Below are 14025 nucleotides of genomic sequence, written 5' to 3'. Positions count from 1 at the left end.
AACCAGAATTAAAAACCATAAAAATAAAGTGACAGACCATAGCTAATCACAATTTAAATTTCCTATCTTCTGCAGAAAAGGAGAAAGCATAGACAACAGATACAGTAATTAGGATAAAAACTTATTAGATATATTGTGACCGTGCTGACCCTTGATTCAGCAGGTCAGTAGACAGGACTGAAGACAGACTCCAAAGAGTGATCTTCACAGTAGAATAACTGGAGCTCCTCATTCTCAGTGGGAAGGTCTACAGCTTTTATAATCGTCTGTTCTAACAGCAGTTCTCTGAAAATGTCCATTAGCCTCATAACAGTCTTTTCAGCTCTACTTTCTTTGTGCTAGACTATTATAAAAAAGTTTTGCAATATGAGTTGTCAGAAAATATTAAGCTGGTGAAGATTCTGGAGAAAGAAATGTGCTTCATAAAGGATACTGACCTTAGGTAACCTATATCATCTAAAGAGACTTGAAAAATATTCTTCTTTTTCACCACACATGCAGTTTTGAGTACTGATTTATTCCCTTGTATCATCTTTGCTTAAAAGAGCATTGTTCATCCCAAAACGTGGTCACTATACCTGCGTCTCAGATGAAGATGACTATACACACAGAATCACACCATAGAATCATATCATAGAACGTCCTGGGTTGAAAAGGAAGAGGAGAAACTACAGAAGACCATGTGAAACACAATGAGAAGAAATACAAAGAGAGCAGCAGGAAAACGTTTGAAAGAATCACATTATCTAAACTAGTATCTGGTCAGCAAAGTCGTCTTTGACTTCTATTGTCATACATGAACAGAAAAGGAACCCAGTTTAAATTTCAGTGAACAGATGGTAAAATCCCATTTCCTGATACTTTCATGCTGGGAGAGTAACTTGATTCTGAATCAGCCAGGAGACCAACATGTACAGAGCTGTGAGAACACTCTGCATGGAAACTGGCCTCTCCTTGGAGGTCTTTGAGCCAGGATCCTGACATATTATTTAAAGAATATAGCACACTCAAATCTGAGATGGCTTTACAAATTGCAGGCAAAAGCTGATGTACTACGCACTGATTAGTCTAATGCAAGATAACATTTATATACTTTTTTTGCCTTTATACTTAATTACAATAGCATTTTATCTGTCTGTGATAAGGACAGATTATGTCTGGTGTCAATATTAGCATTATTAACTACCCAAGGAAAGATGTAACAAAGTTATGTTGCAGAAGACATCAGTGAATATTCAAACAAATGCTATTAAAAGTGGAAAAAAAGCCTTTGTTTCATTCAGTACTAATGTCATCAGTACACTGATCTCTCAAATTTGCAACAGCTTCAAAACAGAAATAAAGAAAAAGCACACAGAAGCAGAAATCAAGCCTGTGGAACAGTCAAACCAAGATCTTCCCCTTTGAGAACAGACTGGAGCAGGTATGTGAACATCAGCAATGCACTGCTGCAAAAACACAGCTGCATTCACCTTTGAAAAGAAATAGATACACCAGATGCTGAATATGTCACAGGGCAGGTATACAGGACTACACAGAATACTATGGGTGGCAGTACTCCTACATCTCTTCAAGAGCAGTTATAGAATCATAGAATTACTCAGGTTGGAAAAGACATTAAGGATCATCAAGTCCAACTGCAACCTAACTATAGTACCCTAACTACAACAATCCTCCGATAAATGATGTCCCTGAGCACCACATCAAAATGGGTTTTAAACCATTCAGGGATGGTGACAGTCCTGAAAGGCTAAGGGGTCTCTTCCATACAGCAGATTTGGCCCCTACTAACAGAAGAGCACAAACTTACCTTTGTGGAATGCTTACACCAACAACAGAAAAATAAACATGCAAACTGAGGAGGTAAAGAATAACTAACTCAGATTTAGAGTGTGCAACTTTTTGAAAAATAAAGGTTTTTTATTATTTTCTTTTCAGAAACGCTGTATTCAAACGAAAGCAGCAAAAACCCAAAGAATAAAGATCACGCCGTCCCTGTGCTTCGGTTTGTTAAACATCAGAGCCCTCACGCTTTCATCTACTTCATATTTCAGTCTGCGAAATTGCGACACCAGCGCAGTCTCCAGGTAGAACTGTTGGTTTATTCTAAATGGACTCTCCTCAGACAGTGGCGCAGATGATGAGTGATTGTCCAATTCTGAAGCTATCAGAACTGAACGGATTTAGCAATGTCATAAACACCTCTCGAGGGAGTCACCTGGTGTTGAGAACTCACTTTACATGCCATGTTTCAAAATGAGTTTTAATGGATTTACATTAGATTCAAACCCACTTTAGAGCTATTATTTCTTCCTTTCAACCTTTTCACCCACCACTGCAATGTAATACAGCACATTCTATAATCATATGTTTGCAGGCCTGTGGTAAAGTAAACAAAACTTCAAAGGGTTATTATTTAAAGACTGCATTACAGCCATAGGCCTGACTGTTATTCTTCTTCGGCACCCCTTGGGCCCCAAGTACATAATCATCCAGTAATTGAACTGCAGTGTCTAAATGGCTACATCCCCTGAAGGATATAGGTAGTTAGTAGCAAAGAAAGGAAGGGACGCTTAAAAAAATCCTCTCAGCACTTTTCCTGCTCTCGTTAGAAATGCTATGTAAATGTAGCTGACCTAGGCCTGCTAGGCTCACGCAGAGAACAGAGCAATGCGTGGGTATTCCTGCAGTTGTCACTGAAGCAAAATTAAACACGGAGCTGTGCTGTATTTGGAGGCAAAGATCTTAGATGTAAATTACTTTCAGAAGAATTGAGGAGAACGAGCAGAAACATAAATACGTACACAGAACTATATGTGACACAATATTATCGCTAATGCTATGTGAAAGCAACCCCCTCTAGGTACTCACATTTGATAGCCCCTCCAAAAAAGTGTAATGGATAGCAGATCCCAGGCTTTCATGCACTGTAACTGTCAAAGCACTCAGGAGATAGAGTACTGAAGGCTCTGACAGCTCTCTTTTACATTCTAAATGACATCTGCATTCAACAGAACAGAAATAAAGATTAAGGGAAACACCTGCTATGATAGCACTCAGCTTACCTCAAAATGTAATATTTAAAAAGTACAGAGAAACACAGGTCTTTCTGCTTGTACTGTAAGTAAAAACTGGTGTCGAAGCCTCAGAGGTCTTCACCGCTGCCAGAAACGTGGCAAGAACCACAGTATTCAGCAGACTACAGGGGCAGAAGCCACAAGCATCTTACCGTGTATCAGTTGAAATCAAAAGGTGCTTTCCCTGAGAAAGAAGGGAAGAGATGGCCTTCGAACGCACACACAAAATGATTACAAGTACGGTCACACAGCACAGGAAAATTAACTTAGCAGAAACCTTTGCAGACTTCCTTACACTTCAGAGCAGCACAGAGGGCCTGCTTCAAATGGATGGAGCCCCACCTATTCCATTCCCTGCCAGGTATGCATCCCCGGCAAATCTCCTTTAAGAAGTTATTAGCATTACAGCTTAGAATGAAAGACGTCAGCACACAGATCACGAGAGATTATTCTGAATAGATGTTTGCTGGTTGATTACATAAACGATACATCTTACTGCTGGAATAACACCTCAAAGGCAAAATAATGACGACATGACAATGTATGTAAATCAAGAACTGCATGTGGGTTTATTTTACACTTGAGAAAACAGTGGATTTAATTGTGTGAACCAAAATGTACTGTACAATATTAATGATAAAACATCAAAATGTATAATTCATAGTGCATTGCTTGCTTTATTTTTATTTATTTATTTATTTTTGTCAGATAGTTCCTTTAAGTACATGCATCTGGAAAGATGCAGGTGCCAGTAAAATTTCTCTATTTATATCAAGCTGCAGGAACTAAATTTTATTCAAAAAGTGTGGTTTTACATTATATACACAGAAATTGAATATAAAATGACAATATAAAAAGTTAAAAGAGAAAGCATACAGCCAGAAGGTACAAAGAAAGTTGAACAGTTTAAAATGGTACGATATGTAACATGTATTTTTTAAGCTGATGCTGGCAATTTACAAGGAACAGAATTCAACATTTGCCCCATTACTTTTTTTGTTTTGTTTTGTTTTCGTTTACTAATGCAGCACACTATAGAAAGGTCAGCTTGTACCAAAGCTTAACATTTGTAAATAACTATAAACTGCAGTATTTTACAGGAAAAGAAAAAAAAAGAAAAAGAAATAAAAGAGCATTTGTACATTTGTTTTAAATAACAGCTTGCATACTTCTTTTTTTAACTTTTTTTTTTTCTTTTTTTTTTCTTTTCTTTTTTTTTTTTCTGCCAAAAAGTGGCAATTCTCAGCATCCAGAGGGTTTGGGCATACTACTGGCAATTTGTTTTCCTTTTTAATCATCATTGAACTTATACAGTTGTGGCTTCCTAACCCCTTGAGTACTACACAGCTCTCCCTTCTTCCAAGGACTGCATGCACAATTTCTTCACAAACCAGTTCTGCGTTTAAAACAAACCCCAAAAAACAAAAAATAAAATAAAAAAGCTCATTCATTTAATAAAAAAAAAGTTCTGTTTGTGACACACATTTTATTTGAATGAAATGCCTTGAAGCCTTTTGTTTCGTTTCTCCTTATTTACTCATTTAGTCACTGGGAAAGGCACAGAAATGCTATTACAGTTCTCAGAGGGTTAAAACTTGACACTACCAGGTTCTGTGACCTTTATTGTCATGGCAACTTTGTAATTTTAGGATGTCTCTTTATCATTGTTCTTTGTGTCTTTCTTTACGGCTAAATTAATGTCTCTCAATAGCGTCTCCCACTATATTCTACAAAAGATAGCTTAACATCAAGGACAGATGTTGAAAATAAAGGTCAGACTTTGACTCACAAAAAAATAAAAATAAAAACAGAAACAAAAAATAACCATGCACAGATCAGACAAAGAGCATATAAATATAACTACAAAATAAGGGTAAGAAAAACCAAGGTCCAGATAGGCAGTTCAGCAACAAAAGTAAGACTGATTTCAGAGGCTCAGGTCAGGCCTAGTGCAGTACTATGAAGAAGTTTAGTGCAATGTTCCTGTGGTCACTTGCATACCTGGCTGCTTACCTGGACACTATTGTTTTTCTAACTCAGTTACATAGATCAGATGGTCCTCTGGGGACTTGCCATGTGTTTTACTAAGGTGCAGTTTGACTGCATGCTTGCTTGCAAAAGTTCGGTTACAGAGCTTACACTGGAATGTGGAGCCTAAGTCCTCCTCAGCTATTCCAAGTGAGCCCAAAGTCTTGTTTGTGAGGACTTTCGAAACATTCTGCTGTTCTTGAATCTGATTAAGTGGCAACTTTGACAGATCCTTCAAACTAAACCCTAGATGTGTCTCTAAGTGACTTATGTATGTAGAAGCAGTCCTGAACTGAGAGGCACAATCATTGCAAAAGAAAACAGGATGTCCTGTGTCCAAATTCTTTAAAAATTTAGTTCCACCTGTCCTTCTTAGCTGATACTTCACATTGGCCAGCCAGTGGCTAATTGTGGTCATGGAAAGACCAGTAAACTTAGAGATGTGTACCCGCTCTTGTGGACCGAGGTCCGACATAATGTATTTGCCTTCTGAGGTCTCCCTCAAGCTGGAAGCAAACTGGGCTTGAAGGATCAGAAGATGTTGAGGATTCCAGTTGGACTGCCTGCCCTTCCTCTTGTGTATTGGCGACAGTTCATCCAGAGCTTCCTCAAAGCTGCTCCCATCAGCATCTGACTTCTCTGACACGGTGGATGGAGTTGAAGATTTGGGTGTCAAACGCCCCGTGAGGTTCTTTACCATATCAGAAATATCCAACAGGGCACTCTCTCTTAGCGGAGATGAGGCAGAGTCAGCAACACTGGAAACAAGAGGTTTGTTTTTGGACTTAGTTAAATCAATAGGCTGATCGCTGTTCTCATAGTAGTATCGGTCGATAGCATCAGCCTGCTTGACCGGAGTGGTTGGGTAAATGGGTTTGTCCAACATGCTGTTACTAATTTTGTACAGCATGGCCAAAGGGTCCAGAGAGGGGCTTACCGGCTTAGAAATTTTGCCTAAGTGGGTATTCATAATGGACTGTAAAGCGCTCAATGGATTAATGAAGGATGGCTCTGGTGAATGATCTGTGATGATTCCTAAATTGTTACAGCCATTTGCAACCTTTGTTTTAAGTGGCTCTGTACCATTTGGAGTATGTGCTTCTGCCGGACTGTCCTTTTTTACCTTCTGAACTTCTGTCTCAGAGCTCTTCTTCTGCTGCTGTTTGTTATTTATTTCTTCCGATTTGGGGAAGTCTTTGTTTTCCTTAGCAGCAGGTGACATGGGTTTGACTGGAGAACTCTTCTCTTTCTCCAAAGGCTTTTCTTCCTTCTTCACGTTGATTTTACCTGTAACTTTCTCGACCAGCTCTTCCATAGCAGATACATTGCTCTTGTGAGGTGGGGGTGTGAGATTGCCTGGGGAATGGATGAGTGCATTGTGTTCTGAAGACAGTGATTTTACGCTGCTGGCATAAGATGGCTGCATTTGAACACTCTGCACAGTGGTCTGAAGGGGTTTGACTGTGCCCGGGAGCTGGTAGGCTGCATGAATACTGGGATATCCCCCCCAGGAAGGTGCGCCATTCTGAGCTTTGCTGATAGCTGTTGTCACCGTGTTCTCAAGGGATTTTAATATGTCTATTCCACCTTTAGGACTATCATCTAGATCCTCCTCTCTGAGGTACTGATACAAAGCTGTCGGTTCAAATTTCTCCGTAGAGTCCTCATTCTCTTCTTTAATCTTTTTCTCTGTTTCACTGACCACCACTTTTTCTTTCTCTGGATCTTTCTTTTCCTCCGAGTTTGTGGATCCCACCGGGGAATCGGGCTGCTTTTTAATATTGGAGGCTGGTAGCCTCGTGTGGGTGGTAGGTGGGAGAGGTATAGATTGTATCTTCTCCTCCACCACAGGGTCCAGTACTAGTTGTTTACCTTTTTTGGAAGCAGAATTGGTCACCTTCAAAAAATGACCAGTAACCATCATGTGAGCAGTGAGCTGCTGCAAAGTGTCATGAGAACTGCCACATTCCATGCATTTCAGAATCTGGGCTTTGCGTGCCTCAAACTGCCAAGTGTAGCTAGCACCATTTTGATAGCCATAGCGGTTGTTTGGAGTCACGTAGGGGTTGGCAGTTTTCTGATCCTTTGCAGACTCAGCCAGTGAAGCTTCTGCAGCGATCCCTGTTGGCTCAGGTGAGCAAGGTGAAGCTAAGTCCTGAAGTGCTCGCTTTTTGGTAGAAGGGACCAATTTAGTGATGGCTGGTACTGGCTCCTTCAGAGGCACTTTCTGGTAATGCTTTGTTTTTATCATATGCACACTGAGGTCTTGCAAGGACTCAAATGAATGCCCACAGTACATGCATTTCAGCACTTTTTGAGCATCCTCTTTGCCTTCCATTTCCATAAGCGACCGTTTTCTTGGCTTTGACCACCTTTTGGTCTTATCAGCTTCTTTATCTCTGTTGTCATCACGATAATGTCCAGTTTCATTCATGTGCACTGTTAGCTCCACCAGTGTGTCATAGGCTGCACTGCAGTCTTTGCATCGGAACTTACTAGCACCGGTGAACACGGACCCATAAAGTTTATTATTTTGCCGGTAAAGTTGTACTGTGCTGAAAAGACTAGGCTCTGGGAGAAGTCCATACGAGGAGGTCTGCTGCAACGTTTTAGCTAACGCAGCTTGATGCCAGTCATAACCTGAGCCACCACTGTTGCTGTTACTACTGCTGTTGCTAGTATTACTGGTAGTTGTACTGGTACTAGTGTTGGTACTGGTAGTGCCAGTACTCTGGGAACTGACGTTGGTGTCAGTACTGGTGGTGGTTTCGTTCTGGCTGATTCCATTGTTGCTGGTGGTTGGATTGGATTTCTTTAAGTCCAAAGCTAAACTGGACCAGCAAGTCTCTGAAAGCAAATTTGCATACACAGCTTTTATTTGTGCCAAGCTGTCCTGTGGATAGGAAACATTGTCTGTGCACTGAGGATCTTCTTTCTCTTCTTTAGAGGAAGTGCTTTTGAAATGGGCCAGCTGATCGCTGTTTTCACTAAACGGCGAACCGTAGCCTGCATCCTGATTAGTTGCAGTGCTGACTGGGGAGTTCTGGTAGCTTTGAGCCTCTTTGATCTCCGTTTCTTCATTGCACAAATACTCATTCTCCTGGATGTCCAGAGACAGCCCATCATCTTCCACGCTGTCTTCATCTATTTCTGCTGCTTTCAGTTCCTCCTCAGGAACATATGCTAAAATACAGGAGGAGGAAAAAGAAAGAGAGAGAGAAAAAAAAAAAAAAAAAAAAAAAGACAAAGTTACTGAACACGCACTTTTTACATCGCTGCTGTCTTCTGTACTAAAAGCAGTAACCATAAAGACAAATTTTGTTGATACATCCAGAAACCAAACTCACCATCACTTTCACATTTCATCTATTAATCCGTATCTTCTGGTCCTGGTTACAGTCTGATATATATACTACGTCAGAGTAAACTTTGATTTCAGCAGTTAAAAAAAAGTGCCAAGATGACATTGGGTACCATAATATTGAAATCAAAATCAATCAAAGAACTTACTAAACCAGTTTTAATTGACTTGAAAAATGCCCTTGCTCTGAACTCTGTTTACTGCAATAGGTATGTAAAATGGCTGACCCGTGGACCTATACTATCAGAACCATCGGCCTGACCAACTCCACTGCATCTAGGCTGTCTTTATTGGCAAATCAGCTTTAGCTACAGCATGAGGGATCATTTCTGTGTCACCAACACCTGACTGTATTGGAGCTGCACCAGATAAGTATGTCTGATCAGTTGTTCCAGAGCATCCTGGTGACTGGTTGTACTTGGTCCATTTGAGAGCTGAACAGCTGTCATTTTTACAAGGTGAAAAGGGAAGCAAGACTACGACTGTTTCTAAATGGCAAGGATATACTTTGCCTCCTGTTATGATATGATGTGGGTACTGCATTTACCATTTTGAAAACAGCAGTCAGCAACTAAAAGTAAATGGCAGAGATTAATTTTTAAAAGCAATGACAAAATCAAAACAAAACAAGCAAAAAAAAAAAACCAACAAAAAAACCTTGAAGCCTCCCTCCCAGCTTGATTATTGGCTTATTTTAAAGATCAAACTTTGCTATTGTATTGCCACCTGGTGAAACTATACGATCTTACCAAACTACGTGTTTATCTGTATAAAACTATTTTTTAAACTAGCAAATGTGATATTCATGAGCAGATGGCCATTACATCAAAACACATTTACTCCAAGGGCCCAATTCACAGAAGTGGCTTACATGTACCTAAGTGATAAATGTACACTTTCATTGCAAATCAGAAAACATACTTGTACACATTTCCCTTCAGTTTTGTAAAAGAAGCTTAAAAAATCACGATGATAAGGGAATGCAGATCATTTGTAAGCACGTCAAGGTAGAAAATATGGATGGTAAACAGTTCTCACATACTGAAGCAAAAACTGCCTCCATTTCAGTGGAACTGTGCAGAAAGCAATGCAGAAGTGTGGGCTACATCCTGCCATCATACAATACTGAAAGAAAGTCAGAAAAAAGGCACTTCTGCTATTACACAATATGAAGAAAAGAGGTATATTACCACATTAACAAATCTGAGGTGAACTGGGAAACGGGTACATAAGTACCAGCTGGGCTTCTTTTAGTATACAGTTTCTAATTTATTCTTTTCTGAAAAAATAAAAATAAAGACTCTTCTCTAATTGTAATATGAACACTCTCTGAATAGTCTCTGAAATTTTTAGAAAGGTAATGGAATTATAGCCAGCACTGCATTCTGCATTCAACTTTGTAATAGCAGTTTATGCAGCCTTTCAGTACTCTAGTCTGAGCTCCTAAGATAAAATGGAAAAGTAGCCCATCAAGAACTGAGGTAGTACTGAACCTTAAGATGCCCACTACACCTTTCATTTGTCCTCTTTCTCAGCAAACAATTAGTTTTAAAAATGTTAAGCATGGCACAATTCTTTACAGATTGTCTCGGCCTTGGGTGTTTTCTGATATATTTAAAAGACTAGTGAATACCAAGCACAACAGAAGTCACTAGAGAAATCACCCTGGAGCCAAAGGCCAGAAAGATGTCATAAATGCATTAGAAAACCAGAAAAAAATCTTCTTAAATACTGCACTTTGTGCATAAAATAAAGACTAAAACACAGAAATCATCAGAGAACTAAGAAATCGGTCAGAGTCTCAGTGTTGCAGTAACGCTGCTGTTCATACACTGTGTGCATTTGAGCACTACAGCACCTCTGCAGTTCTAAATTCTAGGCATGCAAGTAGAATTCACTCCCACAGCTACAGCATAAGATCTCTTAGAAGATCTCTCCCATTAAACACACCTGTTGTCAGTCATTTCTAACAGCAAAAGAAAAGACATTTTTAGGTTCAGAAAGGTAAACAACGATTATTATAGAACGTAGTTTTTGCTTCTGAAATGACTTTTAAATAAAATAAAATAAAAAAACCTCTGAAAAGCCTAAATGCATAAAAATGGACAGTTACCATCTGGCATTTTTCTTTAAAAAAAAACCACCCTAGTAATGATCAGCAGACAGTCACCAATTAGAAACTGCAAGCTGACAGGGCCCATATTCTTAGCTTTTATGAAGAGCTATCCTCTTACTAACCTCAGTGGAACCATGCCAATTTTCTCTCATTTTCATATCCCAATATTTTTAATAAACACATGTAAGAAACTGTGCAAGATGCTGAATGTCGCTATAGCTGATAGAGTATAAAAATCCACGCAAATTATTTGATAGCATCTTCTTATTTAATTCCAAATTGCGCAAATGCGTACTTTTATAACTGCGACGCATAAGCAGCTAAATACCTGCTTAAGCAGAAACCAGTTGAGACAGTGGTGCATCTGTTCTTTTCCTTCATTTATTTACAGTGTATGTATTCTGGTACTTCTGCATTTGGTGAAAAGGTTTCTTTACCACAAAAATGAAAGGAGTTAAGCCCCACAGTAAACATTAAAACTACACGAAAGGTTGGTGTCAACTGTCATAGCAAAGGAACAGAGTGCTAGGCTGAAATATCCATCTTTCAGTTACTTTTCTGGTCATGGGTTCTGCTGAGTATACTACATGACTGAGTTCTCTCCTTTACCAACACTGCAGTGTAAGAGTTAAGAACAAGCAATTTGCTAAGACTCTGACATTCTATGGTTCCAGAATTTAAGCCAGATTCTGCAAGAAAAATGAATTTACGTGATGCATACACCCACATATCTGTCCAGTTATCTGAAATAATGCAAAGCTATAATGCTTGTTTACAAAGAAAAAAAAGCTATCTGCCTAAAATGTTTAATTTCTACCACTGTGATCAATATATATATATATATATATATATATATATATATATATATATATATTTAACTCCTTTAGTTACCATAGGATACACACAGTATCTTTTCATTCCTGACTTCTAATGTTTGTAAGAGCAATAGCAGCATACTCAACATATGGTATTTTGCAAGGTCAGTGCAATCCTCGAACTGAAAAGGTTTCTTTTGGAGGCAATTCGGAAGCATACAAAATGAAGAATGTTAATTTGTAAAAATGTGTTTGCTCCACTGAAATTCTCACAGAAGTCTTACAAAAGTAAGCTTCAAAATTTAAAACCTTAAAGATGTTCCATTCTATTACTCGTGGAGGAGAGCAATATCATTGAACACCAAATAAAAGAGCGGGATGTTCACATTCTCCCTCTAAACTATAATGGGAAGATCAACAGACAGACGGCCTTTAGACGGTGTCTTTCTCTGACTGAGAAACTCTCAGCAATCTTCTTCAGGTATTCCTGCATCTGCAGAGCCTGCTGGATCACACGTGCCCTGAAACCACACCAAAATACCAAGAACAGATACAGCAGGGACCACCCTCAACAAAAGCTACATCCAATGCAGAAGACACTGCAGAGTATAATGTCAGCTTTTCTATTCCTTCTCATTCGTGTATTCACAGACTCAGGGAAATGCACACTGGAAAAAGTGGGAAAACCTTCAAATTTCAGACAACCAAAAAACAGAAGGAGCAGTTTGTATTCTTTTCTTCTTATTAAACATTGCTAATATATATATATATATATTATATATATATATATATATATATAATTTTCTCTATGAAATGTGCCTTCTGGATGTCAGTGTTTCCCCACAGATACACTGTCATCTTTGAACAGTGTTAAAAGCTGCGCATTCTAATCTAAGTGGACATGAGACGCTATTTATTGTACATGTGAGTAGCACTGCACATTGTGTTTGCTTCAGTGAGAATATTTACACTATAAATACACAGCCATTGTTTGAAAAAGCAGACGCAGATCCGAAGTGTAAGGGATGTGGTTAAAAGCATAAATGTTCTCACATAAAATCTTTCTGCAACCTCGAACTGGTGCTTTTGGAGGAATCTGTCTCTACGGAGGTTTTCTTTTCAATTCAAAAAGGGTCTCGGAACTGACTGAATTATGTTGAAAAGGGCAAAAAGTAACGATTGCATTTGTTTTTAATGGTCTGCAAAATTAAACGTAGCAAACTCTTCAAGGCCTGATTTTAAATAATCAAAACAGATGATTTTATGCAGAAGAAATACCTAAGTACTGAAGGTCATGATTCAGTAAAGCAGTTTCACTGAAATACATATTTCATATCCTCAGCAAACAGGAGCAGGTTCAGGTCGAAAATTCTTTGCTAAATCAGGGCCTACCCTGGATCTAAACAATAGTAGCACGGTGTGAATGTTCACCATTCTTCTTTCTACAACAGATGTGTTTCAGCAGTTTCGAATGTACACCCAGCCAACAGGAGACAGCAGCTGCAGAAGTTTCTGCAGCCCACACTGTCACCTTGCACAAACTGCACCCCAAGCTGGGGGGGAATTCCACTGTACACTGGAGCACACCTTGGCGAATGGGAAGAAAAGTAAGGGTGGAAAAGGCCCATCATCCTCACCACAGAAAAACGAGAGGGGAAAAAATAATAATAAAAAAAAATTATATGTATTCACAGAACACACAGTGATGAGAGATTTACAAAAGAATCCAACATCTCACATTGTGAGAGGTTAACACGCCTGCTGGAAGATTAGAGAATTTTCTATATTAGTGTATACAAATGTTCATAAAGAATTACAGCGCAGATGCTACAAATCTGTGTGTGTGTATGTGTGTATTACAGTGTCACTACAGTGGAAAAATATGGCTTAGTTATGACAATGGCTGAGCAGTAGTGCAGACTATCAGACATCCAAATAGCCTTCCTACAGAGGTTTGTGCATTTCATTTATAGTTGCAGCAAAACGGGGCAAAACTAGAAGTGCCCACCTTCTAATGCAATGGGTCTGAAAAGTAGCTAAGGTACAGTAACAATAACAACTTCCACACTTCTCACAGGTTGACTGATAACCCTTAAAGGCATCCCATTAAAAACCAGCACAAAGATTCTTCACCTCCTTCTCTTCTCCCTCCGATCCCCTTAAAATGAATGCTGCAAATTATTAGCTAAGGCTGGCAATTGGAGAGCGAAGCAGTTTGCATGCGGATATATTTTTACAGTGATTCTAATCTGAGAAATTTACTTGCTCTTCCTCTTCTATCTGATAAACTATACATTCAAGCATTCTCATTAGTGTTCGGATCACCAAAGAGCGCTAGAGATGAATCAGTCCATCGACCCCTCCTCTCCCTGCTCTGTCGAGATTATTTCATTGAAATGTTCATTTTCATCCCTGCTGGCAACATTAGAATGGAAGTATTTAACCTGTTTCCATTACTTATACAAATTACCATTATGGGGTAGGACAGATGTTAGAATCATGCCACGTAACTGACTTCCATACATTCTTTACGGGTAGGATAAGAAGAGGGAAAGCTGTTAGATCATATTATCCAGTCTCAATAATGTTCTCTCTGCTACCAGATTCATTAACTTCCAACATCAACGT

At 39.0% G+C, this 14025-nt stretch overlaps 1 protein-coding gene across 2 annotated transcripts in view; it reads right to left on the bottom strand.

Annotated features, from left to right (window-relative positions):
- Positions 1–3623: 3623 nt before the first annotated feature.
- The window catches only part of TSHZ1 (teashirt zinc finger homeobox 1), a 55406-nt gene continuing 45004 nt past the window's right edge, over positions 3624–14025 (bottom strand). For both annotated transcript variants that reach the window (XM_085539802.1, XM_085539801.1), the window contains one exon: positions 3624–8288. In XM_085539802.1, coding sequence (XP_085395928.1) covers positions 5098–8288 — 3191 coding nt within the window. In that variant the 3' untranslated portion in view covers positions 3624–5097. The remainder of the gene's footprint in view (positions 8289–14025) is intronic.

Source organism: Coturnix japonica, chromosome 2, assembly GCF_054131305.1.
Source record: "Coturnix japonica strain WE chromosome 2, WE-NBRP24, whole genome shotgun sequence".
In the NCBI taxonomy this organism is placed as follows: domain Eukaryota; kingdom Metazoa; phylum Chordata; class Aves; order Galliformes; family Phasianidae; genus Coturnix; species Coturnix japonica.
Note: the sequence above shows the minus strand (reverse complement) of the source record. Positions and strands in the feature narration are given on the sequence as shown.